The sequence below is a fragment of the Triturus cristatus genome, chromosome 8 (genome assembly GCF_964204655.1).
Source record: "Triturus cristatus chromosome 8, aTriCri1.1, whole genome shotgun sequence".
Taxonomy (NCBI): Eukaryota; Metazoa; Chordata; class Amphibia; order Caudata; family Salamandridae; genus Triturus; species Triturus cristatus.
Genome location: NC_140591.1, coordinates 51,766,356 through 51,792,295, shown reverse-complemented (window position 1 = coordinate 51,792,295; position 25,940 = coordinate 51,766,356). Strand labels below are relative to the sequence as shown.

Genomic DNA, 25,940 nt, shown 5'->3' with positions numbered 1-25,940 from the left:
CCTATTCTCTGCTTCGGATATTCTCTCTGCAAACTCCGAGCAAGACTTGGCCACTCGACAAAGTGAATTTTGAAGCTTTTGGCTTTTGTGTTTTCTGACTCTCAGCTCGAGTGTCATCCCTAAGTGACATGATTGTCTCATAGATAACGGCCAGGGAGATGTCTTCCAGGTGCTCTTATGCATTGCGCTGATCTTGTCTTTACCCCTGAGGCTGTGACTATACCCGGATTAGTGGAGAGCTGCTGTACCTGGGCAGGTGTAATGGCTAAGTCCACTGGTTCTCCAAGTAAGGATGTAGGTAATCTCTACCATACTGTGCCAGGGCCAGACATCATGATCCGATTTCCCGGGGTCTCTTCTTCCTGGTGAATACTACTAGTCTCACTCCACTGGCCATTTGGCGAGCCTGAGGGGCCATCAGATAATTGCAGTGACTCATCTCCTGATGAATTTGAGTGGTCCGACATAGAGAAGAAATGATCTCCTAAGTCAGCCTCTGGCAGCTCTGCCACATCCATTATATGAAGCTCGCCATTATCCACTCTGGTAGACTCCACTTCTGAGCCAGCAGTCGTAAAATCTAAAGTGTTTCATCAGAAGCTGTCCCTGGTGTTATCTGCGCTTGGGGCCCCTGCTCCCGGCACAACAGGCCCCCCCAGAGTATGTGTGAGAGGATCACAGAGGATATTTTCCAGCCCTCCCTGGGTCATCACAGCCTCAGCCCTGCATTCTGGATCCCCCAGCCCCCGGCTCACCTGGTTAGCATGTATAGACAAGGCAGCTTCCTCCATCAGGCATTCATCCTGCTTGGCAGTCTTTCCCTTCCTGGCCGACAAGATTGCTGGGGTAGTTTTCCCTGGAGCCACTGTCCGACTATTCCCTCGTTCCCCGCTGATCCCCAAACAGGACCCAATAAGCTCCACGAGGGTGGTGCTACACCATCCAGGGGCCGCAACACTGACCAGAGACCGCGGACTGCTAACCGCTGGGTCGTAAGTATGTCCCACAGCATTTCTTGCTATGTACCTTTGGGATATACTAGTTTTTAGCCACAGGTAATTTCCTTGCTTCTAATGGAAGGTGGGGGGAGTAATCAGCAGCAAGAGCTCACTTGACCGACCGGGCAGCCTCCATCTTGCCTCTGACAAAAACATTTCTGGTACTCTCCCAGCATATATATCCTTCCATTTGATAATCCATAGTCGAATTACAAGGGAGATAGACCTGTGGGTATCACCTTTTGTATGTTGATGAATTTCTGTTAAGACATTGAATTTTCAACTGTATGATGACATACATTTTCTTTTTTTTTTTTTTACTGCAGGGAGTGTATTTATGATAGTTTTTATTTCTGTGCATGCCTAGTCTGATTTTTTCCATCCTTGAGTTTTAGGTGAATATAGTGCTATTTTCAGGTCATGATCATCAGTGGTCATTGGGATACAACTTGATCAGTTCTTGTTTACTGGCTCGCTGGGAAGTCTGTTATACTAACCCATCTTAATCACAATGTCTCCAAGCACCCAGAAATTCCAGGCTGAGTTTGTGGTTTCAGAAGTGTTTTTTTTTTTTTTTTATTCAATCCTCTTAGACATGCCCTTATGCCAACACATGTTTTGTCCAGTGCTGTTTCAACCACAGCAGACTTCTTGAGTGCAAGGTATCTAGAACAAAGCTTTATTCCATTTAGGAGGAGTTTCATTTGGCATTTATGGGCATTATGCCAACGCGTGTTTCAACATTGTGATTCTGATTTTTCTGGACTCTGTCCTTCTGAGAAGGTATGGATGACTCCTTCTCCTCTTGAAACACAAGAAGATATATGGACTTTGAACGACTATATACTTCTAACCTTTCTAAAAATCAATGTAGTAGAGTGTGCCTGTTGAACCTAGCCATTGCCTCCTTTTTGTTTTTGTTTACTAACCCATCTTACCTGTGTTCCCAACAAAAAATTGTTTGTCTCTGCTCTGTGGTGTTTCAGCACCTTTAACCCCTTAGTTGCTGAGGCTTTTCCACCCCAGTGCTGATCCCATTTTTTTTTTATATTTGGGGTACCTTGTGCTTATGCTTCCATAACGTTTTTTTCCATGTTAGTTATCCGTTCCAGCAAGGTGTGTTTTTTTTTTTTTTTTTTTTTCTCTCCTAACATCATGGGTATTCTAAAGGTACCCAGGAGGGTACCGGGAAAATAGCTAAAATATAGTTACGTTTTGTTTTTCTAAAAACAAATGGGGGGGATAAAAGTGCAGTCCTGGAGAATGTCTGTTTTTTTTGTCCTGACTATGGCATCCATGAACGGTTTGCTGTGCTAAAATCACAATCTTAACTTTCAGGAACAACCAGTGCTGTATTAAGCAAAAAACATTTTTTAGACCACAATGTTAGAAATGGGACTCCGGGTTGGCTGAGGTATGCGGCCAGGCCAGGCAGTATCCACCACTCTAGGCGGGGTAAGCTAGATGCAAACTAAAAGATATCCTGTGCTCACCCTCTGGTAGCTTGGCACAGAGCAGTCCGGCTTATCTAAAGAGGCAATGTGTAAAGTGTTTGTGCAACACACACAGTAGCACCATGACTACACTACAAAAAGACTCCACAAAGGTTTAGAAAACTAGATTATATTCTGAAGAAAACATGACCAAAAGAAAGAAATCCAATATATTGAAGTTGAGATATTGAATTGGAAAGGAATAAAGGCAGTAAAACGCTTAGAAGCAAATATCACTAAAAAGGTTGTTTTGGGTTGTGCTGGACCAGGGCAAAGTCAAACTTTGGTGTCCGGCATGGATCGCTGGCTAGCTCCAGGACCCATGCTGGCCTAGGTGAAAAGTACCTTTCCTGCTCGCAAACAGCGAGATGTCGATCTTCTCCGCGTAGTGAAGGCGATGTGTCAGTTCCGAAAATAGGTGCGTGAATCAAGAGGTGTTGAGCGATGTCGGATTCTGCCATGCAGTCGGGGAGATGCGTCTATCCTGCCAAGCTGCAGTTGTGGCGACACGCTTTTTGATGCGTCGATCTCTGGAGGCAAAGCTCTGCTTCTGAGGTGATGCGCCGATTTTACTCCTGCAACCGAGTCAATTCGCCAGCTCTGCTATACGCAGACAGGAGGTGCGCTAAAATCTGTTTTGCAAGTATCTGGCCCACTTCCGGTCAGCCAGGCATACGAGCAGTGGTAGAAACTTTGATATCCCTAAGTCTCAAGCAACAGAAGGCAAGCCAACAAGCCCCTGGTGATCACTTGGAGAGATGGTGGAGTCCAGCTCTCCTTCAGTAGAGTCTGAGTGCAGCAGGGCAACAAACAGAAAAGTTGGCCTTCTAGATCATCAGTCCAGTTGAGTACCTTAAGCAGCAGAGCAGTTCTGCTGGCACAGCTTCAGTTTTCAAGCCCAGTACAGGCCTCGAAAAATGCATTTTTTTTTTTATTAGAACTGCAGGTCTAGTGACATGAATAATTTACTTGACCTAATTATAATACTCTTGACCCTTAAACTGGTTTCAAATTGTGAGATCCTGGGCAAGTATTTGAATTCACTGAGACACCATTTTTTTTCTTTATCATATATGAGAGCACCTTCGAATATGCGAGTTCAAGTTTTGTGCTTGGGTACAGCTATTATGCACACAGCCCTTGGCACATGTTGCTGTCAACGGCCATATCTCAACTGATTTTCCGCTGGACAGAGGAACGAGACGGGGCTGTCCCTTGTCCCCGCTCCTTTTTTGTGTTCGTGCTGAAGCCATTCGCGGCGTGGGTACGCCAGGATCTAGTTATTCGTGGCATGAAATGGGAGCATGGATGGGAGGACCGCATCTCCCTCTATGCAGATGATATATTGTTATATCTCACATCCCCAGCGCGCTCCATTAATTGCTTACTAGATATTTTTACCTCATATGGGCGAGTGTCTGGGTACACTATAAATTTGGGGAAGTCAGTCCTCTACATCCTACACGAACCTCCACCACGGCTCCCACGGGGCTGTGACATTCAAATTACAAGCACAGGTTTTAAATATTTGGGAATTTACGTAACACATGACACTGCACTATTCACAGTTGAGAATCTCATACAGCCACTATTGCGATTAAAAGTGACGTCAAATACTGGCGCTCCCTCACGCTTACATTGCTGGGAAGGGCAGCCCTCTTTCAAAATGATGGCGCTCCCCTGATTCCTTTACGCTCTCCAGAATACATCGTTCCCGGTCCCCTTGTTTTACTTTACGGCAATAAACGCGGAAGTGACAGCACTACTGTGGGACGGAAAGGCGACCCGGATTGTGACACCCAAACTGGTGCAAATGGTATGATGGAGGTATCGCCCTCCCCAATATAAGAATCTACTATTGGGCCTCCCAACTGACCGTCATTAATCGATGGCTTCATGCACCCTGCGACGATCCCGCCTACCGCATGGATAGACATATGTTCGAGTCTGCTGGGATCATGGGAACACTCTATAATAAGACTAAGCGATCCACTCGCATGGGCCCAACAGTGCACACGGTACAGGTGTGGTTCGAGGCGCAGAAAGCACTGGGATGGGAGGGGGTCATCACACAAGCCACACCACTATGGGATGTAGAAACTTGGCAGGCTACGAAACACAAAAGGTTTTACACAGTGGGACCTGATAGGCATCTCTAAAGTGGGAGACCTATGGAAAAAGGGCGCAGTGATTACATTTGACCAATTGCAGCGCACTTACAATCTAGCGCACATGGAAATGTTCCGTTATATGCAGATAAGACATGCACACACTGAGAAAGTCACACTAGGCACACAGCTAGCAGAGTCCTCACCGTTGGAGGATAGACTCCTAACGGACCATCTGGCAAAGAAGGCCATCTCCATCACCTACCGTAAAATAATTAATAATCAACCAGGCACCGTCGCAGCCCTACGGATGAAGTGGGAATCGGAGCTAGGCGACTTAGATGATTCGGACTGGCAGGAGGCGCTTGCATCCCCCAAAGAGGTGGCGGTATCCTCCAAATTCAAATTAATACAATTAAAATTTTTACTTCGCGCGTATTATGCGCGCACGCTTTTACATAAGATTAGTAGCTGCGATACGCCACTCTGCCTCCGTCAGTGTGGCGAGACAGGCACATTTTTACTTACGATCTGGCACTGCCCGAGGATAGTAAGGTATTGGGAGGCGGTTATGCGTACGATCTCACAAGTAACAGATGTCACGACTTTTCCGGAACCAAAGAGATGCATTCTCAACATTTGGGAACCCACAGACCTCAACGTGCGACTCGGGAATGGGTGACGCTCTGCATTATGGTGGCAAAGTGAAACCTAGCACAACACTGGGGATCCCGACAGACCCCTTCCCTTTCACAGTGGTGTCGTGACATGGACGGTATATAAAGTCTGTATATATACACATAGGGTGCCGCCCAAAAATGGACTTGAATATGGGGCAAGTGGAATGCTTACCAAAGGTATAGCTGTGAACCCCCACGATCTGACACACACTCGGAGACAAGTGACTGAAGTAGTCTACAAAAGGTTATATACAGGAGGTGGGACCCCCTGTTGTCATCCCGGAATATTCACTGTACACTATTTATTTATTGTATTGACTGACTGTATTAGGCTGAAATGTACTGTGCGGAAACAGGAAATATGTACACATGTTAACCAGATATACAATACCATGTTTTGTTATTTACAAAATGCCAATAAAAATAACTTTAAAAAAAAATTCGAGTTCAGCATGTCTGCTATACATAAAACTCTTGTTTAGTTTAATAGACTAAGTGTTTGCTTCATATACCACATTGTCCTCAGCGCAGGGGCAGGAATGTTTCTGAACTCCTGTTTAAAAACTGTGACTTTTAATAAATACATAACTAAAGCATAAAGAAGCAGCACACTGTCATTTGCAATCTGCAGATTTTACATTGAAATGCCCAAAGAATTTCCCACTGACGTGGATTTAAAACTATATAGAGTACAATGTCTGGAAATCGAGTTTCTGCAAATATTTGTCACTTGCACATCACCATGTAAAGTGTTGCGATTTGTTTTGCTCCTAAGTAAATTTTGTATGCATCACACTACTGAATTACAAAAAAGTTATTTCATAATTCCTGCTATATTTTGAAATAACTGTACTATATATTTACACGTTGTTTAAATGTCCTGTTAGAAAAAAAAACCAGACATTTCAATCAATCAATCCATCAGAGGATTTGTAAAGCGTGCTACTTACCCGTGAGGGTCTCAATGCGCTGGGGGGGGGGGGGGGTATTGCGCCGTTACTGCTCGAAAAGCCAGGTCTTGAGGCGTTTTCTGAAGGTGAGTAGGTCTTCGGTCTGACGTAGGTGGGTAAGTAGGGTGTTCCAGGTTTTGGCGGCAAGGAAGGAGAAGGATCTGCCGCTGGAGGTAGTACGTTGGATGCGGGGTGCGGTGGCGAGGGCGAGGCTGGCGGAGCGGAGCTTGCGGGAGGGTGTGTGGAAGTTGAGTCTGCTGTTCAGGTAGGCTGGTCCGGTGTTGTGGAGTGCTTTGTGTGTGTGGGTGAGAAGTTTGAAAGTGATCCTCTTTTCGACGTGGAGCCAGTGGAGATCTCGCAAGTGGGGGGTGATGTGGCAGCGGCGGGGTACGTTGACGATCAGTCGGGCGGAGGCGTTTTGGATGCGCTGGAGTCGACGCAGGTGTTTGGCTGGGATTCCGGCGTAGAGTGCGTTGCCGTAGTCCAGCCAGCTGCTTACGAGGGCCTGTGTAACCATTCTTCTTGTCTCAGTCGGGATCCATTTGTAGATTCTGCGAAGTGTGCGGAGGGTGTTGTAGCAGGAGGAGGATACGGCGTTGACCTGTTTGGACATGGAGAGGGTGGAGTTGAGGATGAATCCTAGGTTGCGTGCGTGGTCGGTCGGCGTAGGTGCTGTCCCCAGGGTGGTCGGCCACCAGGAGGCATCCCAGGCTGAGGGGGTGGGTCCGAGGATGAGGATCTCCGTCTTGTCAGAGTTCAGTTTCAGATGGCTGCTCCTCATCCAGTCGGCGATGGCCTTCATTCCGTCGTGGATGTTGGATTTGGCGGAGTGCGGGTCCTTGGTGAGGGAGAGGATGAGCTGAGTGTCGTCGGCGTAGGAGATGATGGTGAGGTTGTGGTGTGGGGCCACTTGTGCGAGGGGGGCCATGTAGATGTTAAACAGCGTCGGGCTGAGAGAGGAGCCCTGGGGGACGCCGCAGATGATGTCGGTGGCTTCGGATCGGAAGGGCGGGAGGCGGACGCTCTGGGATCTGCCAGAAAGGAAGGATGTGGTCCAGTCAAGGGCCTTCTCTTGGATTCCGGCTTCCTGGAGGCAAGTCTTTAGTGTGTGACGGCAGACCGTGTTGAAGGCGGCCGAAAGGTCCAGGAGGATGAGGGCTGATGTTTCCCCGTTGTCTAGTTGGCGCCTGATGTCGTCTGTGGTGGCGATGAGGGCTGTCTCTGTGCTGTGGTTTCGTCTGAATCCGGATTGGGACGGGTCCAGGATGTTGTTTTCTTCCAGGTGACGGGTCAGTTGCAGGTTGACTATTTTCTCGATGACCTTAGCAGGGAGATGGGCCGGAAGTTCTTGAGGTCCTTGGGGTCCGCCTTGGGTTTCTTGAGGACACAATTATTGTCAGATAACTCACTTGACAGAAAGCACTAACTGTAATAAGAGAAAGAAAAGTAAAACAAACTTTCCATGAACAGATAAGCAACAATTAGTAAAAAAACAAACTGACATTTGACCTGTCATTGAACAGATAGCAAATATGTCAATACCAAAAAGATTTAAGGGCGTCTTTATTGCTCATTCAATTTCTGAATAAACAAAACACCTGTTCCTTCCAGTTTAATTTAAACTCTCCAGCACGGTCGAGTAAATGCTAAAAATAGCTCAGCCTGTTAAAATCTCCACTCGTCATTGCGAGTGGACGAGTGGATTTTTCGAAGCCTGCAGTAGTGTCTGATTTTAGGGAGTCAGAGATCCAGTACTTCAACCTAAAAGTGCCTTTGATTTGGCGGTGACTTTCTAAAAGTGGCATTTTCTAAAATGGTAATGCCAAATCCAACTTTACCAGTAAGGAGAATCTGTCATTACAATTCCAAACATATGAAACATGAAAAAGCTACTCCTTCTCTTATCAGAAATTACAGCTTTAAAGGATATTAAGGAATCCGCAATGCTAACCTATGAGAGGAGTATGCCTCACAGTAGTGTAACACAAAATAGGCTGTTTGTCAGTACCAGACATGGAAAACACCACAGTACATGGCCTATCTTTGATTTACATAGTACCATGCCCATAGGGCTACCTAGAAACCTATCTTGGGGGTGAATTATGTGAAATAAAAGTGGAGTTTCAAGCTTGGCAAGCAGTTTTAAATGCCAAGTCGAAGTGAACTGCACATACAGGCCCTGCAGTGGCGGACCGGAGACTGGTATGAAAAGCTACTTCTGTGGATGGAGCAATCAATACTGCAGGCCCACTTGTAGCATTTTATTTACAGGCCCTGGGTATATGGTATACCACTTTACAAGGGACTTGCGAGTAAATCAAATGCCAAATGGATGTAAACCAATTTTACCATGTCTAGAGGAGAGATCACATGCAATTTAGCACTGGTCAGCAGTGGTCAAGTGACCAGAGTCCTAAAGGCAACAAAAAGGTGGTTAGAAAAAGGAGGAAGAAGGCGAAAGGTTTGTGGTGACCCTTCAGAGAGGGCCATTTTCCAACACACATTTTTAGGTCTAGTCTAGTTGGCGATTGTGGTCTCTTTGAGATATGTTGCATATACTTTGTGGGATTACAGCCCACCGATTTTGCTTTTCATTTCTTTCTTTTAGTGTCCTTTAAAAATCCTTGCTTCCAAGTGGTTAATCTTTGCTATTTGTCCCTCCTTTTCATCGGCTGTTCACTCCCACTGAGCTGCATCCCATTACTTTATAGACTTCCACTTGTCTCATTTTAGCAACTGTAAAAGGGGCTACTTTTTCCTTTGTCCAAGAGCACTCCACATGAGCGCTTAATGTTTTCAGGAGCTCCGACGTCTGTTTCTGTAAAAGGGCTGTAAATCTTGTTGTCTCCTCACATTTGCTGTGCATTCAAAAACTGGGGTCGAATGTCAGACACCGTTTTTGAGGGCGTCTCTTTAGTTTTTCTTTTTCTGACTTCAAAGTGAGAGGATTTTCCCCAAACTCCCTGCTTAGCTGCTTGTGTTCTTATTCCTGCAGACAAGCCTTCCAGCGCCTCCCACAACTGGTAGCGCTGTGTGAACTGCAATGTGTGCATGGAATCGAGCCTAAATACAGAGCTGTTCTCCTAGGTGTTTATTTTGGTATGCACAGGGAAAGCCTACGCAGTTCCCCAGGTCCAAAGTCGGCAGCTCTGGATGTTATGCCACATCTCCCCAAAGCTTTCTGCATTTTTGGGGGATTTTGTATGTTTTTCTCACTGAGTTATCGTCCCACCCTGCACCCACCCATAACACCTTCCTCTTGTTTCCCTGAGCGCGCCCACCATGTGCTAAACCTTTCCATTGGATCTCCATAAGTGTTATGTATAGGCCTGCCAGCTAAAGCCTGCTAGACCTACGTCCAATGGGAGCAGAGCAAACGTGGGCCAATCTGAGCCCACACAGCCCGAGAGTGTGCAAGTGAAGGCAAAAAAACCAGGGAACTGCTTTTGTTCGCTACAGGAAGCAATGCACATACTGCTGTTGCTTGGGGGTGCTCTTCTCTTTATCTAGAAGGCAGCGTGTGATCTATGTACAGGATCTATGTCTTGTCCCATGTGCTTCTCTGCCCGCTGGATACTGAGAATCAATTCCTCCCTGATCAGATCCTGGTTGCTAAGAATGCATAAAAGTACTCTCGTAGAGATCTTGAAAGATCTGTTAACGAGGATTTTGCGCTTGCCCATTGCGTGGATACGTGCTCGTTAGCCTGGAGACGTGCTCGTTAGCCTGGAGACGTGCTCGTTAGCCTGGAGACGTGCTCGTTAGCCTGGGTCATCATCCCTGGACCGGTCCAGCGCAACCATGGTGAACTTCTAGCTAACTCTTTCTTTCTCTTACCTTCATATGGACCCGACTGTGATTTTTCCTCTGTGGGAATCCGTCAGCTTGCCGACCCTTCCCTCAGACAAATGTACGTCAACAATGGAGACCCTCCTTGTAAAGCTCTCTAACCCAGCTAGCACCGTTAACCTGAGACCGAAATACTAAATGAGGACTGGCCAATGTACCCTTAACATGAAATATCCGCAAGCCCCATTGACGCGAGGCTGAGCAATGCAACCTTATCAACAGACTCGCCACCATGCAGCCATAAACTAAAACCGATAATACATCATCACTCCGGTTTATTAATATATTGTAATACAAAACTGATCAAGGCATTCTTACCCAGGGACTGGCACATGCATCCCTAATCAAGACTGACCCTGATCCTAAACCAGAGACGGACCCCAATGCCTTACTGAAAACTGTCCATAGATCCTGACTGGAGACTGATCATGCTCATCCCAAACCTGCGACAAACACCTTCACCCTACTTGAAGACTAACCAGAGAGTATCTCATGAATTCCTAACCAGCAATGGACCCGTGCATTCCTAATGGAGACTTATCCATCCATGCATCTATAATCCAAGACTGCCCTCTTCATCCAAACTGAAGATTGACCATAGCAATGAAACTCCAGATGAAACAATAGCTCCTAACCAAAAACTGACTCAAAAGACTGAGAACAAATGTCAGACCCTGTTTTCTGAGGGCACCAGTACCGTGCCTCTGCCCCCTCCGTCATCGCTGCTTGTTTATTTTGTAAGAGCACTTCACACGAGTGCTGTAGCCTTCTGCATAATGAATGTGACCTTTTGTAATGTTGCTGTTGCACACATTAAGCATTCCAATGATGAATCAAGAAAAATGCCTTTAATGAAACCAAATGATAGACTGAAGAAAACAAGAAACGTTAGTGCATAAGGTTTTCTTTGCCGTCGGCCAGAGTGGCAAATGTTGTAGAGCGAGTTCAGGATATTGTTTTTATTGTCTTTTTAGAGGCGTTGTTGCAATGAAAGTAAGGAAGAAGGCACCTGTAATTGTTGCAGCCTCATATGCCATCTAAATAAGGTTGCACTACTGTCAGGACTTATATTATTCGTAATTAATTAGCATATTGCCCTGTGTTTACCAGAGTGCCGGTATTGTAAAACAGCTTGCCCCAGCTGAGTTTGTACAACTGCAAAATATGGCCAATTTGTTGTCACTTGTTTTATGCCAGTTTTTTTAATGCTGAGCTCATACAACTTGTGCGCATTTATTGAGTTTCACAGGGGGCCTAAAGTTTAAGTTCTAAGATGCTTAACCTGAGCAGAAAGGGCTCGACTCCTGCAGTCTTTGTTATCTGGTGTGTTAGATTCCAAAGAATGCTGTCAAGATTCAAGGAAATAAATCAAAGAGAAGTCTTCATTTGTTTCCTCCATCTTATTTTTTATATTCATGCATGATTTTGATTTGGCACTTGTACGACAAACATTAAACAGATCTCTCTCCACTGACCACTTGTGATTTAGGTCGTCTGTGGCGGTCCCACCGACATCCAGCATTGTGGCCTGACCGCCGCATTGTGAGGCGGTCGGTCGGACCGCATCAGTCGAAGGGACTCTTCCAAAAGGCTCAAGGAGCCCGTTGGGGTGTTAGTCGGATCATATTCCCTACAATGAATGGAGTGCCTGTGCAGGCACAGCCGTAGAGATTGCGATGTCCCTTTCCGACAGCGTTTCCCGGGCAGTCCGACTGCCATGTAAGGGCTGCCGCAAAGGGACTTACGGGGCCCACATTATGGTCCCCGTGTGTGTCTGCTATGGGCCGGGGGGGGGGGGGGGGCACCTGTGGTACCCCCACCCCCAAACACCATGCACCACATGGTGCCTGACACACAGTGTATGGATATTTGTTAACTGCCCTTTTCGGCCCTTTTCTAGGGCCGCAGCACAAGCCACACTGGATAACAGCAGTTTTCCGACTGCCTGCATGGCGGTCGCATTTTAATCGGACAGGTGGCACCACTGACATGTAGTCGGTCGGACACCTGCCTGAGGCGATGGGGTTCATAATTATTACGTCTCCTTCCTTTCACTAATTTGAACATGTTCATTTACTGCATGTTGCCAATTTCAAAGTCTTCCTTGTTTTTTGTTCTAAAGGGCATCAACTGTGATTCCTTAAACTATCATTTTCATGTGTCACTATGGAAGTGTTGCTCCTTTAAAGGCTGATGATGTTTGGGTGTTTCGATTGCAAAACTTGTTCTAAGAGGCAGCCAATTGTTCCTATTGTTTTTTGCTTTCAACCTACTTCCAGTTTGTGGTGGAAACAGCTGTGAAACCCATGGGTGATGCCGGAAAACAATAAATTTTGAAAAGTAGACCAAATTCTGATTTCAGCAAGGGAAATTGAATAAGAAAAAAACTTTTTGTAATATAGTTTTCATATGTAACTTCTTGTCACAACGGCTGATTTATAAAAGCAATAACAGTTATGACCGCTAGACCCTTCTGGTAGCGGGTATATATAAGGTTTGTAAGTTCTCCTTGAAAACCTATGTATTTCTGAAATCTCCACCGGATGCTGAGTTTAAGAGCAGTAGTTTTGTATATCTCTGAATTTGTGGGTACCCATACTAGCATGGGATTCTGAAGGCTTTTTGTAAAATATCATTTTTTTACATGCTTGCTTACATTTGGAACGCAGAAATGCAGAGAAATCAAATGGTAAAAACCAATGGTCTACTAATGTGTGGGAACACAGATCACCTGATAAAAATGGTACCCAATTTGAATGGCTAGGCCTAGCACCTGCGACACAAAGCACCCTAAAATGCGACTTGGAGACCTCCATATTTCACCCAGCAGAATCTATTCAGTTTTTTTTACAGTGTGTGGGTAGTCATGGATTTTGGGCTGTACCTCGGCGCCCCCCCCACCATACCCAGACATTTCTGAAAACTAGACACTCCAGGGTGGTGCAACTTGTGTGGTTTCTTAAAACAAATCTTTGCAAATCTCAAAAGTTTGGGTAAAACCCCCAATTTTTCTCACATTCATGTGAGGGGAATGTTCTAGAATGTGCTGAGAGCACGCATTTCTTACCACCAAGCATTCCCCCAAGTCTCCTGATAAAAATGGCACTTTGCATGTGTGAGTAAGCCTTGCAACAAGAAGCGGCCCAAAGCGCAACATGCACAGATCAAATATTTTCACCCAAACTAACTTTTTTTCTTTACATTGTTGGTGGGTGTGAAACTTGGACCCTAGCTCTGCTGGCACCCACAAAAACCTACCAAACCCACACATTTCTAAAAATTAGACACCGGGGGACTCCATTGTGGTCTGGACTTGCTTTCATGTATTTTTCATATGCAGAAGCCCTTGCAAACCTAAAACTTTGGCTAAAAACAGACCTTTTCCGTTCATTTCTATGATGGAAACTTCTGGAAACCACATTAATCTGACCAATCAGCATTACCCCACTTGTCTTGATAAAAATGGTACCCCACTTGCATGGGTGGGACAAGAGCCTGTGATAGGAAATGGTCCAAAACACAACATGGACACATCAAATCTTTCCACAGAAACCAACTGTTCGCAATGAGGCTAACTGGGTTTTGGAGTTTGTTGGTCACCACCCAGGGAGACCTACCAAATCCACACTTTTCTGAAAACTACACAACCAGGGTAGTCCAAGATGGCAGGACTTGTGTTTATCTCACAAGGTTTTCGTACCAAGAAGCCCCTGCAAACCTCAATCTTTGACTAAATACGCACATTTCCTTCACATTTCTGTGATGAAAAGTTGCGGAATCTGCAAAAATACACATTCCGTACCATCCAACATTACCCTACTTGCCCCGATTGATAGCGCTGCCTCACTTGTGTAGCTGGGCCTAGTGCCTATACCCTAAACGGCTCAAAACAAGGTCAGTGGTAGTCTTCGAAGCTTTGTGTTTTGTGCCTTTTCCTGTTGCGGGCGCTAGGCCCACCCAAACAAACTGGGTTCCATTTTACGAGGAGACATGTGAGAACGCTGGGTGTTTGGAAATTTGTGGATCACTTCAGATTTCTGAACTTTCGGTCACAAAATGTAAAGAAAATGCATGATCTTAGCCATTTAGGCACAGTTTGCAGGGCATTGTGGGTAAGTGAGTGGGATCAACACAAGTGATACCAACCTGGACACCTCAGGGTGTTCAGTTTCGAAAATGTGAGGGGCTGTTCCTTAAGAGTCCATCCGCTACTGAAGTACAGACTTGCACCAGTTGGTTTTGGCACCTCCAGAAGTGTTAGCATCAAAGGGGAAATACTAATAACAGAATTTGAACATGACCACTGACGGTGAGCTGTAAAGCCATGTCAGGGCACCAGCCACTTTATGGGACATTCACACGCCTTTCACGCACCATATACAATTACTTTCATACCACTAGCCAGTTTTTCTATGTTTTTGGGAAACTTCCTGCGCCTATGGATTTATAAAAAGTTAGTTCTTAAGATCTGTAACCTGTTTGGGGGTGATTGTTGTTCATTATTTGATGAAAAAGAAAAGCGTGTTTCCTGAAATAAGAGATTTATTTATTTATGTTTAATCTGAATAGTAATTAACTGTTCTTTGAAGGCTTTCTTTACTCTTTTCGAGATTTTTTTTCTCACTTTATGATGAGATTTCGTTTTTTTTTAAATCATGTTTTTGACCTTCCTTGAAGGCTTTATCTGCTATCTTGTTTGGGGACAGAATAACCCATTGTATAGAAATAGAAAAGATATTTATTTCATATTTGCATTGTTGTTTTTGTTGTTGTTATAAACATTTGCATACTGATGCGATGGTTGAGTTGTTTTGCGTTGTGGTATGTTCTGTTGCATACATATGCACTAAGCATCAGTACTTTTATGTTGGTGAAAATATAAATGTTTTTATATTTAAATGACGTTGGCTACATTTTTTTTAATTCTTTTTAAAAAAAGCGAGGTAAATGCATGCATGGTAAAGGTAACTTTAATGTAATCCAATGTATCTTCGTGGTTAAGGCATGCATGGTAAAGACATGCGTGGTATAGGTATATGCGTTAAGACTGCGTGGTAAAGGCGTACGTGGTAGAAGCATGCGTTGTTCCATCATACAAGTGTCATGACAGGCTGAATTTGGAACGACCTGTCGTGATCTGGATGGTCCCAGGGCTTTACAACAGAATTAACTTTGAAATAGCCAAAAACGAAACATTTGCTGTTTTGACTTTAAATCCAGCATCTGCAGTGAACAAGGGAATTTGGGGCTGCCAAGTGAGTACTCTGTCTATGCTTGTTGCCACATGTGCCTGCTCTCTTGGTTGGCCTACCCTAGTACTTTCTCTCTGTGGAAGACCGGCCATTGGATGGAACTCTTCTGCCTGAAAAATTGCTTCCAGATCTTGCACCATTTTGCTCATCCACTGATGCGGTCTCAGCATCTGATCATGCTTTAGAGCTGTCCTTCATTAGTTAAGTTAGGGCCTGGCCAGTAGTCCCTCACTGAGACACCATCTCTGATTGTCTAAAACCTTCCTTCTGAAATTCTTTGTCCTGCTTATAAGGCATAAATATGCTTCTTAAACAGTGAATGTCTGTTTGTTCTGTGTGGTATGACCAAGTGGAAAAGTAAAAAAGCACTTAGCTCCTTGACGCTGTGATCTGATGAACTCCTCTAAAGAGCTTCTACAAAGACACACTAAAAGAGACCAAGTATTACTTCTACTTTCCAACTAAGCAAAACCACAGCATACTTCATAGCAAAATGGGTGAGCCCACTCCACCCACGGTTTATTTATTATGACACTTGCATGCAGTAGAGACCATTTTAGGTGGGAGACAGCTAGCACCAAGCCATATCGGAGTCATACAGAGACCGAAAGTAGGCCCTTGCCACCACAATAAAAGCGTCCTCTTTACCAAACCAGATAGCTAACCAACTATTTGCAAAGCCCGTAGATCTGGCGTTTGCTGGCAGCCTTTTGGCTTTCTCAATACGTTTTTAGTTTTTTCATGGTTTTTACAAAATGTTATTGTTAGGTGACTTAACAGATTAAAATAAAATTGCTTGAAAGCAAAAATCTGTCTTTCATTTCAAGAAACACAGTTTGACTTTTTATCCCCTGGTACTGAAGAGCCCTACTTTGTGTGCTTATGTGCTCCTTCTGAAATGGCAGAATGCCATCTCTCACAGTGAAGTTGACCAATGGTAAAAGTGGGCTGACCCATTGCAATATATGGTAGTGGGTGGACGAAAAATGAGAATGACACAATAACACTCCAATAGATGAAAGACTGCATGCATATGTGCTTGTTGCAGGGAATGTTTGTGGTAATATGAAGGAAATCAACTGTAAAAACATGCCTGTAACACGGAAACACACATGGTCGTTCTGTTTTCCCCAGGGGGGCAGGAGGGACAAGAGGTGTTGTACTCTTTGGTGCCTCGATCATCCCCAAAGGGGAAAATAAACTTTTCTCTAAAAAAACAAAAGTTGCACCAGCAAGGGGGATCGACTCACTTGGCATGCTGGCCGACCCTCCCACAAAATGTGGCTGTCATTTTGTTCCCTAATTGAGGAATGCCCCCCTCCCTCCTGGGGGAGGGTCGACACCCCCCCCCCCTTACACATATTATGCCACTTTCTCTTCCCCTGTGGGGCACAATCGTACACTCCTTGGGGGGCATGATACCCCCTCACTCCCCAGTGAGAAAACATATTCAGTAAAAAAGAAATTGCCCCCTTAAAGTGTTGGCCAATATGCTGTACCTTGCATATAATAATATAGTAGAAAGCTGTCAAGTGTCTCCTTATGAAGGTGTCAGTGAGGAGGAAAATACCCATAAAAGAAGAAACATCATTCCTAGCTGTCCTGTGATTCTTGGTTGAAGATTAGAAGCAATGCACCAAATGCTCTCTGACATCTGGATGGAGAAAAGAGCCAATCCTGAACCCAGGCGAAGATCATTGCTGAGAGCAAAAGTCTGGGACTAAAAACTGTAGTAACACAGTAAAGAATGCAATGAAAAATATAGGCACCAATGTGTTGCTATGTGCATTTTACTCACTCTTGTGACTATATATATATATATATATATATATATATATATATATATATATATATAAAATGTAACATCTGAGTAAAGGACTCCAACTCTATCTCATATTAGGAACCCTGAATAAAATCTGTGGTCAGTTCTCCTTCTTCAGAAGGTGTGGTTATATAGCTTATTCCTGTATTCGCTTGGTGATTGATGAAGAAACTCCACTTCAACATCCACCATGCTACATTGGCTTGAAGACCACTTCAAAACATTCGAAAATTGCAAATATCCCTTATCTCATATTGAGTTTGCCCTTGTCCTGTAAATGATCGAGGCTCAGACTGAAGTATTGATAATGCCAAACTTGCGTGTTCTTTTTGAGTCTTTGGAAACACTGACATGTAATTTAAATAGAGCAACATAAACCATTTCAAGTCAGCAGAGAATATTGAATATATAAAGTTTTGAAAAATGGTTAGAGCGTTTAACAACTCAGATGCATTACACAACGTTCAGAATGCCGAACTGATGTGCGGGACACAATATCCCACTCATATCCTTCCTTTATTCTCAGCAAATAAGAAACTCTTAAATCCAGGTTAGTAAAAATTCTTGCTGTAGACTGACCCCAGAATATGCTTGTTTAGAGGCGTATAATATTGGTCCTGAATCGTGATCTTATTTAAGCACATGTAATCAATACAAGGGTGAAGGTCCTTTTCTTTCTTAAGTATAAAGAATAAAACCACTCCGGTGGGTGGTGAGATGTTATCATTAGCGCATTCTGTGGAGTGTCCTGCAAGTGCACCTTTTAGTATCTCCTTCTTGTCCTCGGTTAGGGAATAAATATGTCTATAAGGAACGCCCGTGCCAGGTTTTATTGCTGTGGCACAGTCCTATCCCTATGAGGAGGAAATGAAAAAACTTTAGGCTTTGAAAAAAACTGGAGAAAAAGCGTAGTACTGCTGTGGCACTAAAGAAAGATTAGCCACCACCACATTTTATGTGGAGTCCTTTATTTCATCCAAAAGAGCCAAACACCTTCCAGAGGTTTACCACTGAGCGTGACAAAATTATAACCGTGATGATATTGAATTTCACTAATTGACATGGCCTCTTCAACCATGGAATTCCAAAAATTGCAGTGTGATTATGAGTGACCGTGTCAAAAGGCAACACTTTTGGATGATCTTCAAATGAAACGTTTCATGGGGCAGATGTCTCTCATAACCGTCCAAAAGTTAATGATGAGCCATCAACTGTTCGTATCACTTAGGAGTTTTCTTAACTTTCTTCGGAATTTTGTTTTTCGTGTTGCAGTCTTAATATACTTTCAATATGTGCCACTATTTATTAGTACAGAAGTATTAACAATGTTTTTCTTTTATTCTCACAACAATCTGCAAGAGGATCACGATTGCCTGCATTATTCAAAGAAGAACCAAAATAAGGGGGTGTCTTATCTCTCACTATATTTTCCTGAGACCTTTAGCACAAATCTGAATCCTATTTCCAGCTTTGCCACAATACAAACACAGCTGACCCTTATGTCGACACTCCTTTTTAGGTCTCGCCTGAGCCAGCGCATGCGGTGCTCTGGCGAGACATATAGTAAGCGGGATTTTCGGAGTGCTACCACACCGTTTTGCTGGCCTAGCGCTTGCGTGCACGTGCACTCGCGCAGCCGCCAGCTTTTAGCGCGATTACTTTCACTTTTGCCGCACCACTCGCGTGCATGCCGTTGCACGCGTATATCTACTTTCATCTACTCGTCTTAAAGAACGGACATTAGATGAGTATTATTGTTTGGCATGTAATGGCAGCTGCGCCACAACCAAAAAGATCATGTATGCATTTACTAGGCAGGTGGCTGAACCACACACCTCTCTACTTCATTAAAAAATAGTGTTTGGCTTTCATGCAAGAGACTAAAAAGTACTACTGTCAAGCCAATCTCATATTGCTTCAAAAGGATTCCTGGCTTTGTTCAGAATTTCCATACAGTCCTCTCAGCCTGGCAATGCCGCTTGCATTAAAAACTTCAGTAATCAAGCTCTCAGATTTAATGTGGTATAACTGTGCTGTGTGGTGGTATCTTTCCCTTCCAAGAGAGGAGGTTGAATCTTAACGTCTACCTCCTATCAGGGCCCTGTCCAGGTGAGAGGCAGAGTTCAATAAATATTTGTTTAATATCCAGTTTGGGATTCCCAGCTCCTTTTCTGTGCTCAAAGTCACACTGATCTATAAAGTCAAGAAAGAGTGAAAAAGTGTAAAGAAGCGTCGTTCACCTATTTATTAAGACCTGGGTTTCTAAGTAGCTGTCCTCTTACTAAGATGGATGTACTGCGTAAGCCATAACCACATGCCTCCCACTCTGCGCAGCGGACGCGCCAAAGGCAAGCCCGTCAGCGCCCGTCTGCGCCTGTCCTTTCGGGACCTGTGGCCATAACCCCTGCCCCTCTGCCGGAAATGATACAAAAATACTCTCCCAGCCTCCTACATGAGCTTCGCAAAAGCCCAGAAGCTGATTGTATCTATTTCAAATTTGACTGCCCCATTTTTTTTCTTGCCCTGGCTGTGACTTTACCTGCTCCCCATTGCACAAGAAACCGCAATTGCAGAATACTACTTTCCAGCTTGATTCCTGCAAACAACTTACAGCCGAGTGCAGCACCAAAAACGGCCAAACCAAAGAATTTAATTTTTTAAACCTAAACTGTAGATCCCTTGCCAAGCATAAGGAGGACATTTTTGATCTCCTTCACAATTCACAACCCCAGCCAGATGCAATTTTCCTCACGGAAACATGGCTACACGATAGCTCTGGCCCCGACATTGCATCGGCCCTGCCTCCTACCTATACCATTGTCGAGAAAGATCGAGGAGATAAAATTGGTGGCGGCATCGCAATAATCTTCAAAAAAGAATATTCGTGTAAATGGGAGACACCACCTTGTGGAGGGTGTGAGGCAGGCTTCTTTAGACTTCTTACCCCGCAATTCACACTAACTGGCTTCTTGGTGTACCGCCTCCTGGCCCAGCAGGGCCTTGGGCAACAAACTTTCCGGACTTCATTGCTCCTTTCTTACTTAACGCTGCTAATTTCACTATAGTAGGCGACCTAAATATTCACTTCGATGATCCTACTTGTAAGATAGGCTCCAGTTTGATTGCTGATTTTTGAAGCCATGCACACACCACTCCGTAATTCAGGTCCCACGCACAGGGGCGGGCACCTGCTCGACCCCGTATTTTCTAACCTACCTAACCTTCATAGCCAAAAAGCTCTGCCTCTTCTCTGGTCTGACCTCTTTTTAGTCAATTTTAGGTTAGTGCTCGACTTTCGGTCACCTGCAATTTCGCTACCAAGAATAAGGAGCTGAAATTGGAAGAAACTTGATATTGAAACTTTTAATCAACTACTAGATAACAGTGCCCCTGATTTATCACCCATTCAAATCTCCGACACAGCCTCCATCCACACTTGGTTAACAGATTCTGTGAACATCTGCCTTCCCTTGTCTCTTAAGCAATCAAACAATCACCGGCCACCTGCCCCTTGGTTCACTGATAAACTAAAAAGCGAAAAAACTAAATGCAAGGCCTTAGAGACGTTGGAGGAAGGACTATGCCTTAGAATCCAAACAGCTCTATAAAACTGCAAAGAGAAATTATAATGCTCTATGCAAAATAGCGCGTGCGGAATATATGAACAAAACTATCACATCAGCACAAAATAATGCTAAAGTCCTGTTTAAACTTGTTGGGGATCTCTCAGGTGCAAACTTCCAACTGGCACCCCCGTCACTTGATGAGGCTCTTTGTGAAATTGTGGCTAAATTTTTCGTTCAGAAAGTAGATAAGATCTATGCTGAACTTGAGTCTTCTACTCCCACACCTAAACAGCACCTAACAAATACTTCAGATGCGCCTCCATGTCACAACCCAGCAGGGCTAGCAGCTCCAGTAACCACCAGGGAAATAACTAACTGCCAACCTTTAAACCCCCTGTCCTTCAGCACAATCCTAAATAGTCTTAAATCAGGCTCTCCTAATGATCCACTACCAATCAATATTCTGCAAAAACTCAGCCCCCCCCCCCCCCCCCCCCCCTTCATTAGAAATATTCATGGAGCTACTTAATGCCTCACTGAGGGAAGCCATTCTTCCGGCAGAATGGAAGCACGCAATGGTGCTCCCTCTCTTGAAGAAACCAAATGCGGATCCTGCGGAGCCCTCCAACTTCCACCCAATCTCCCTCCTTCCTGCTCTTTCAAAAATCCTCAAATCACGTGAACCAACAGCTCACTCGGTTCGTAGAGAACCGATTAAAATCCTACACAAGTCCCAATCTGGCTTCAGAGCAGGCTACTCCACAGAGTCCACTCTCCTAGGATGCACTAAAACAATACGCAGGCTTCTGGATAAAGGAGAAACGGTGGCACTCCTTCTTGATCTGAGTGCCGCCTTCGATACGGTATCCCATCCTACCATCCTTAAAACACTCCAGTCTCTGGGAATTGGTGGATCAGCATTAGAGTGGATCAAAGATTTTCTCACCAACAGGACTTTTCAGGTCTTCTCCCCTTTTGGCTTGCTCAAAGACCTACGCTCTTCCCCACAGAGTGCCTCGGGGATCGATACTCAGTCCCATGCTTTTATATCTTTACGTCAGCCCCTTAGCTACCATCGCGGAAGAGGCAGGGTTGTCAATCTTCTCCTATGCTGATGACACCCAGATTCTCTTTTCTTTATCCGCCAATAACCAATCCAACGTCTCATCCCTTCAGCTAGGGTTGCTTAAAATTGCCAACTGTATGCATACTAACTGGTTAAAGCTAAACGGTGCCAAGACGGAAGTGTTGATCATGGGGAAAGATAAAAATCTGTGGTGCACACGCCACTGGCCACCTCAAATGGGTACACTCCCTAAACCAGTACATACCGCTCGCAATTTGGGCATAGTGATTGACGACCAGCTGACCATGAAACAGCAAGTAGCCAAGACCACGTCTACATGCTTCACTATTCTCAAATGGCTCCGCAAGATATTATGGATGCTGCCGATATCCTCCCAAAAAAGTCATCCAGGCCCTAATCACATCTAGGCTTGATTACGGCAACATCCTCTATCTAGGAGCCAATAAAGAATTAATACGCAAGCTGTAGGTGGTCCAGAATTCCGCAGCACGACTACTGTGCCAGATACCTAAAAAATCTTCCATTTCGGGCACTTTGCGTGATCTCCATTGGCTTCGGATTGAGCAACGTACACAATTCAAGGCCTTGTGTTACATGCACAAAATTAAACTGGGCACAGCGCCACATTACCTTTGCTCCCTAGCCCAGGCTTATATCCGCCCCCCCTCCCCGCCATCTTCGCTCCTCATCCTTGGGTAACTTCACAGTTCCCAGATTCAAGCTTTCTCGCATGGGCGGACGCTCTTTCTCGTACCTGGCCCCTGTACTATGGAATTCACGTCCTGCCCCACTCCGCCACGAAATCTGCCATTAAAGTTTCCCTACGACTCTGAAGACCTGGTTTTTCAGCCAGCAAAACAGCCCTTCCGTGCTATCTGCATACCGTCTGTGCGCCGGGAAACCTCCGAGTAGCTGTGCGCCTTAATTTAATAATAATAATAATAAGCGATCTAAGACTTCTTTTATTTAATAGGCCTGGGGTGCTCACCATTCTGTAACAGTACAACCCAGTAGCTTCAATTTAATTCCTCTCCATGTGTTTTTCATCACTACATTATAGTTACAAACTGTTTCTTTAAAGTGTTTAACAGGCACACAAAATTATACAAATTAAGGGAAGATCAATCATAAGTTAACATCGTGGACAATCAGACAAGACTGAGGAAGTAGATGCTCTTCATAAAGGCTTCAAAAGGAGAAAGAATGGAGGTGAAATAATGGAGCGGGAGAAAGGTCCAGAGTGTAGCGCTTTGTGCTTTTTCAAACTACTTTCACTTAAATCTCCACTTCCCCTTTTTGGATTTTTATTATTTTTGTCTTATTTTACTATACAAATGTTCTCTCGATTTTAAAATTGGTTGAGAAATGTTGTTGTGTTTTGTGTATTTTTATTTTTTTTCAAATTGTATATGCACTGCTTAAATACTTTATTGATTCTTGTCCATCCAAAATAATAATCCACTTTCCTACTAAGACCTCTCCAGGTATTGTACAACAGGCCAGAATGAAATCATTGGAGTTAATTCTGCGCACAAACTGAAAACAAAGGAATTACCAGGCAATATATTTGACAAGGTCAAAATAATTTGTCAGGAAAGTTATGTTAAACAATCCTAACTTGTATCATTGCCCCCTTCCTTCTTTTGATGTGTTGACACTATCCCTTCACCCATCTTTCACTTACCCCAAACGTCTGCGAGGGGACCACGTGACAAGCCTACACAATTAGAGCAAAGGATTAGACTAACCTTGTGCACAAACAAATTCTTTCCTACACTGACAGCCAACAGGCATGGTAAACATGTCACTCCTCCTCACCTCCACCCCCCGACCGCCTGCCCGCGCCCCCTCTTCTGATTTGAGTCTTGCTCACAAAGGCTCCCATAACCACCACTCACTCTTTGATAAAGGCACACAGACTCTTACAAAAACAAGCATTGGCATATCGAATAGGTCTCGCTTTTGGGACCTTATAAGTATTTAGTTATGTAGCAGAATATCCTTGGTGCAACAACACCAACTGTTGCATGGCTAAACACTTATAAGGTCCCAAATGCAAGACCTATTGGCTATGCCAATGCTTGTTTTCTTTCAGTCAGAGGACCTCTATTTTTAGTTGCTTTTCTTGCGACAATGAGGCCATCGAATTCTCTGAATAAATTAAGAGATTGGAGAGGAATTTAAATAACTTCCTTGAGACAAACGTTTCTTTATGGTCTCCAATGATTTATGTTCAGTCAGTACTACTATATCAACTGGTGCAGAAAATGAAGAACGTTGTGCACAGATCATTTCATCACTGATTTCATTTTTGAATTTACATTGAAAATGGTCATCAGAGTTCTTTCTGCCCAAGTTGTCTCATCTGCCAACTGATAAAAGTGAATCAAATAAGTCCACACATCCAACTCACATTCCTGAATATCTCACAGTGCTTCCTCAGCAGAACACTCCAAATTAGGACATTCAATTGTCTTCTTGAATAACAACAAGTATGTATCAAAAGACTGTAGATCAGGTTCCAAAATGATTTGGTAATTGAGTTGTCCAATTGAGTGCTGAACCAGTAAAGCAATTTTGTTTTTTCCGTGTCTCTTTATTGATCTTTGTAACATCCAGCCAGACACTAATACAGAGAAGAACAATGTCCCCATAGACGCACATGTGACTAGTAAAGTACTTCTGGTATGACAACTGTTGTACAGGCAGTCGGTGTAGAATAGAAAGCGTCAAAAACAATCTGCACAACCAGTGAAGCAATTAAACCCACTTTGAGTTGATCATGAGTAAACTGTGCAAAGCAAAATATAAGAGAATCCAGAATATCTCCAGGATCCCAAGAAGCCCAGTGGGGCATTTAAATGGACTACTGGGATTTCTGTAGACTTTGACATCATTATCTGTTGTAGCATCAAGAATAAATCCCTACTAAGAATCTCAGAAGAAAAACAGTTGCTTAAAGCAAAACTTGGAGAATAAATAGTAGCGAGGAGACAACAATGCAGCAAAAAATAAGGGAACAAAGGAGTTTCAATTCTTCTTAATCTTGTGTCTTCCTTTTACATGATCAGACAGGATCACAATAAAGAATTCAATTCCATCTTCATTTTTGAACCTTGGATAAGATTCTTTGGTCAGTCCAGCATTTCAGGAAGGTCGGATTCATAGAGGTTGACCCTTTCTCTCTTCAGGAAACCATGGCGTTTCTTTGATCGTAAAGAAGCCCAACTTTGACCCGTTCACTCCATTGTTTGGAGGTAATATTAGAAATTTTACAATGTGGCGGTATTTGGCAAAATATATTTAGGACACAATATTGTTTTCGCATGATATAAAGGCAGTTCTCGTACCATACCATTTTGGTTCATATCAGCAAGGCTTTGATGGTATGGTTTTGTCAATTACAGGTGAACTGTGTGGGCTAGCTGGCGTTCATTTTTATCATGCAGGGCTTGTGAGACTCTAGAGCTAGAGGAGAATATATCTTATGTAATCATGCATTTCGTTCTACATCATGTCTGACTGTTCAGTATTTGAATAGAAAATAAATGTTTTTAATTGCAATCCTTTCTTCCAGGAGCGACTAACATTCCAGGATGTTGTTGCCTGTTTCTCACAAGAGGAGTGGGACCTTTTACACAAATGGCAGAAAGATCTTTATTCCAATCTGATGAAGGACATTCACCAAGTCTTGATGATGTTGGGTAAAGTTGCACTGAATGTGTTTTAAAGTTTGCAGTCTATAAATCAACGTTTTTCTAGTGTAGGCTCCCTCTTGTAAGTTTTGGGGGGGAAAAAAGAACTTCCACTGACTATTTGTATGCTCATTGCATGTGCATTTTCCCATAATTTAGTTCCTTTTAAGACCTATACAAGATATGACTTGTACTACCTGGGTCGGGTGTCCACACTAACACGTTTTCTAAACAGTTATCTGTGTGGAAACACACAGAAGTGAAACCGCTCTGCAAAGAACAAACTGCAGACCCCAAAACCTCAAAAAGTACTGCCCTATCTCCCTACTTCCAGTCCCAGCCAAGGGTGCCAGAGAAAGCTATAAATCTCAAACTCGCCACCCACTTGGAAAAGAACAACTAACCGGACCCCGCGGAATCCAGATTTTGCTCAAATCACA

The 25,940-nt window shown here is 44.0% G+C and overlaps 1 protein-coding gene across 2 annotated transcripts in view; it reads left to right on the top strand.

Moving 5' to 3' along the window:
• Positions 1-25,940, top strand: part of LOC146800044 (uncharacterized) — a 426,311-nt gene that overhangs the window by 32,337 nt on the left and 368,034 nt on the right. For both annotated transcript variants that reach the window (XM_085620951.1, XM_085620952.1), the window contains exon 2: positions 25,383-25,509. In XM_085620951.1, coding sequence (XP_085477077.1) covers positions 25,383-25,509 — 127 coding nt within the window. The remainder of the gene's footprint in view (positions 1-25,382; positions 25,510-25,940) is intronic.